Source organism: Gymnodraco acuticeps, unplaced genomic scaffold (assembly GCF_902827175.1).
Source record: "Gymnodraco acuticeps unplaced genomic scaffold, fGymAcu1.1, whole genome shotgun sequence".
Classification (NCBI taxonomy): Eukaryota; Metazoa; Chordata; class Actinopteri; order Perciformes; family Bathydraconidae; genus Gymnodraco; species Gymnodraco acuticeps.
Window position 1 is genome coordinate 20,001 of NW_022989859.1, and position 4,545 is coordinate 24,545.

Here is a 4,545-nt window from a genome sequence, read left to right on the forward strand (position 1 = left end):
CAGGATCATAAAGTACCATTTTAAAACATATCATTAATAAACTACTATCAGTCTCTTTTTTCAGTCTCTAGTCGTGAATGTTGATTAAACTTGAATATGTATCTCTCTCAGACCCAGGGGTTTCTGGGTAATCCTGAGGCAGAGCTCTTTGATTGGCTGAGCTGCTCCCTGAGAGTGAGGGGCGGGGCTTCAGACCTGCTTGTCTTCAGGAAGAAAGGTACCTACCTTCAGAGTATTTATTATGAGCTAGAAAATACATTTGAATGACTAAATAACTGAAATCCATGTAAAGCTCCAACAGCAGGGTTTGGTTTAATTATCTTACTCACCAACAGCTTCCTCATTCGGTGGGATGGCTCTCACTCCTTCATAACTCTCACAATTCATGAGATTCTGATAACAATAGAGGTTTCTCACTACTCGAATTACCCCTCCTCGACTCCTTTCCTCGACTCCTATCCTCGATACTTAGTCCCGCCCACAGGACATGCGAGCGGAGGACTGAGGAGGGGAACCGAGGAGAGAGGAGCCGAGGAGGGGAACCGAGGTGAGAGGAGCCGAGGAGGGGAACCGAGGAGAGAGGAGCCGAGGAGCCGAGGAGGGGAAACGAGGAGAGAGGAGGGGAAGCAGCAGGCGGTTAGAGAAAGGAGAACTCCTCTCCTCTGAGCGGTCATTTTAAAGAGACGTCCATTAATGATGACAGGAGGCACAGCAGCCCTCTGCCCACATATATATATTTATATACAATTTCAGAATCAAACAGAGCACTCTCATAATAACATAACACTATCAGAGACTGGATATACCCCCCCCCCCCTCCCCTCCTCTCCCCCCCTCTCCCCCCCCTCTCTGGTCGCTACAATGAGGGAAATGAATTACGGGCCAAACGTTTTATTTACAAGTATTAAAAGTAAGCAGAGGACACCAAACCAACTGAGACCTGTCTGTCCGCTGCATCTACGCACTGTACCACACCAACCCAGTCTCACGGAAGCTGTGTGGTTCATAAAAACATGTTCTTACTCAATATCAAGCCACAGTTATTGCTTTTATTTTAAATCGTATAATTTCGGACTTTTGTTCCCGTCTGTGAGGAAAATAAATGGGGCTCAGAGCCTCAGAATACTGGAATCTGTATTTTTAAATATTTGTTTCCTTCTAATTTGTTATTCTTTTCAAAATAACACACTGTTATTTACTCACCAATAACACACAATTATCCTTGCTTTTATTTATTGGTTTAATTCCATAATCTCTGGCTTTTTTGGCGTCCGTCAGGAACTGAATTTCAAAATAAAAAGAACCGGAAACAGACGTAGGCCTATAAGGGAATTTCGAGCATCATTGCGATTGTCAACCTTTCTGAGTTTAGGATGGCCGAAGACACTACACTACCCATAATCCCCAGCTATCGTTTAGGACTACAGTCCCCGTAAGGTTACGCAGAGCGTCAAACAGCTGTATGAAATGGAACGAAACCACGGCAGACTATCCAAAACTGGAATCCAACGCCCCCCCAGAACTACACATGCTGGCTATTGTGTTTCACAAAATGTTCTATGGGACGTCTCTACTGAACGTTTTCGTTTTTCCCACAATTAGAAGTTAACAGTATTAAACACATTGGTGTTATCAAATGTAAAACATATAATTAATAAATGGGTGAAAATCGCTTGTGTCCATAATGCGCAGCATTAATACTCACATGACAGCTCATTGATACTTTGTAATTCTACTCCACTATAATTCAGAGGTTAACCTGGTATTTTTACTCCACTACATTTATTTGAGTTACTTTGCAGATTCTGATTAATGATGTGAAATATAAACAACCCTTAAATCAGACTTTAGTTACACCTGAGTAAAATTCAGGTGAAGGTGATTGTCAAGTGCCAACAATCAGGAGAGATATTTCATAGTTGGTGCTTGAGAAGACTAAACATGTATCTGCAGATCTCTATAAAGTATATTCATGACTCGTTATTCTCTACTAATAGTTAATTAAAAGACTGTATATTATGGCTATTTTGCACATCCCTTTCAAGATTTTCAAAGGTTTATTGACATATCATATACACAACTACGGTGTAGTTATGCAATGAATGAAACACGTGGGTCACAGGTTCCTCAACAGTGCATTACAAGACATCTATCAATATGTGTGTCCCTCCACCATCAAACTGTCATATTCTGCACATTTCTTATTCTATCTACATAAGAGTATAATTAATGTGTATAATATCAGTTAAAATAAGTGCTTCAACATAGTTAACATTGCAGGAAAGCAATATATTAGACGTTAAGTACTTTGTCAGGCTTAATATTTATCTGTAGATAGATACCCCCAACGTTTTTTGCTTATTTAAAAGAAGACCTTAATCTGTTATTTAATGTTTAAATAAAGGTTAATTCGTTTTTCTGTTTTGCACCTCCTCCTATTCATATCTTTGTACATGCTGCACTAAACTGTTTTATTGTAGAGATCACTTTATAGTATCTTCTTGATTTTTTACATTCTATATTTCTACTTTCCCCCTATGAAAGTATGTACTCTTAATATTTTTTTAATCAAACACAATAATTCAATAACGTGCTTTAACCACTAGATACACACAAGGTACACAAATGTTTTCCGGATTTCATATCATATAAACACCAAATCCCAGCATGCACTGCGGCTAAAACATCCAATAAGCGAGCTTAAAACCATAGCTGAGGATCTTGGGTAATGCCTATGTCCGGTTATTTTTATTTTGAAATTCAGTCCCTGACGGACGCCAAAAAAGCCCGAGATTATGGAATTAAACCAATAAATAAAAGCAAGGATAATGGTGTGTTATTGGTGAGTAAATAACAGTGTGTTATTTTGAAAAGAATAACAAATTAGAAGGAAAACATATTTAAAAATACAGATGTCAGTATTCTGAGGCTCTGAGCCATTTATTTTCCTCACAGACGGGAACAAAAGTCCGAAATTATACGATTTAAAATAAAAGCAATAACTGTGGCTTGATATTGAGTAAGAACATGTTTTTATGAACCACACAGCTTCCGGTCTTCCTCGACCCGACCGGAGAAAAAGACGTGCTGCAGGCAGTAGAAATACATTGCTTTTAAAATCGTGCTGTGCAACACGAAAAAAAGGGGCAAATCGTGTTGGTGAACACGAAATGCCGTGAGACTGGGTTGGCATCTACGCACACACTGTACCACCACACACACACACACACACACACACACACACACACACACACACACACACACACACACACCTACGCACTGTACCACACACCTACACACTGTACCACACACACACACACACACACACTGTACCACACACACACCTACACACTGTACACACACACACCTACACACTGTACACACACACCTACACACTGTACCACACACACACACACCTACACACTGTACCACACACACACACCTACACACTGTACCACACACACACACCTACACACTGTACCACACACACACCTACACACTGTACACACACACCTACACACTGTACCACACACACACACACACACACTGTACCACACACACACACTGTACCACACACACCTACACACTGTACAACACACACACCTACACACTGTACCACACACACACCTACACACTGTACAACACACACACCTACACACTGTACCACACACACACCTACACACTGTACCACACACACACCTACACACTGTACAACACACACACCTACACACTGTACCACACACACACGCACACACACACACACACACACACACACACACACACACACACACACACACACACCTGCAGCTCCTAAAGCATCCTCAGGCTGCAGCCGTTGTGTATTTATTTTGTGAAGCACTAAATGCTCTTAGAAACATCTGGACTCTTTGTTTGTAGATATCTACTAAACTAAGCAAAGAGAGTCGGCCTGTTCTACTGAGTGATATCTATGATACACACTGCTCTGCTTTCTGCACGGACCTCTCAGCTGTTCTACTGAGTGATATATATGATACACACTGCTCTGCTTTCTGCACGGACCTCTCAGCTGTTCTACTGAGTGATATCTATGATACACACTGCTCTGCTTTCTGCACGGACCTCTCAGCTGTTCTACTGAGTGATATCTATGATACACACTGCTCTGCTTTCTGCATGGACCTCTCAGCTGTTCTACTGAGTGATATCTATGATACACACTGCTCTGCTTTCTGCACGGACCTCTCAGCTGTTCTACTGAGTGATATCTATGATACACACTGCTCTGCTTTCTGCACGGACCGCTCAGCTGTTCTACTGAGTGATATCTATGATACACACTGCTCTGCTTTCTGCACGGACCTCTCAGCTGTTCTACTGAGTGATATCTATGATACACAACTGCTCTGCTTTCTGCACGGACCTCTCAGCTGTTCTACTGAGTGATATATATGATACACACTGCTCTGCTTTCTGCACGGACCTCTCAGCTGTTCTACTGAGTGATATCTATGATACACACTGCTCTGCTTTCTGCACGGACCTCTCAGCTGTTCTACTGAGTGA

At 41.6% G+C, this 4,545-nt stretch overlaps 1 protein-coding gene across 1 annotated transcript in view; it reads left to right on the top strand.

Moving 5' to 3' along the window:
* The window catches only part of tg (thyroglobulin), a gene marked incomplete at both ends in the record, with an annotated part of 14,816 nt that extends 14,599 nt beyond the window's left edge, over positions 1 to 217 (top strand). Inside the window, 1 exon segment of the mRNA XM_034240271.1 lies at positions 112 to 217. Coding sequence (XP_034096162.1) covers positions 112 to 217 — 106 coding nt within the window.
* Positions 218 to 4,545: the final 4,328 nt, after the last annotated feature.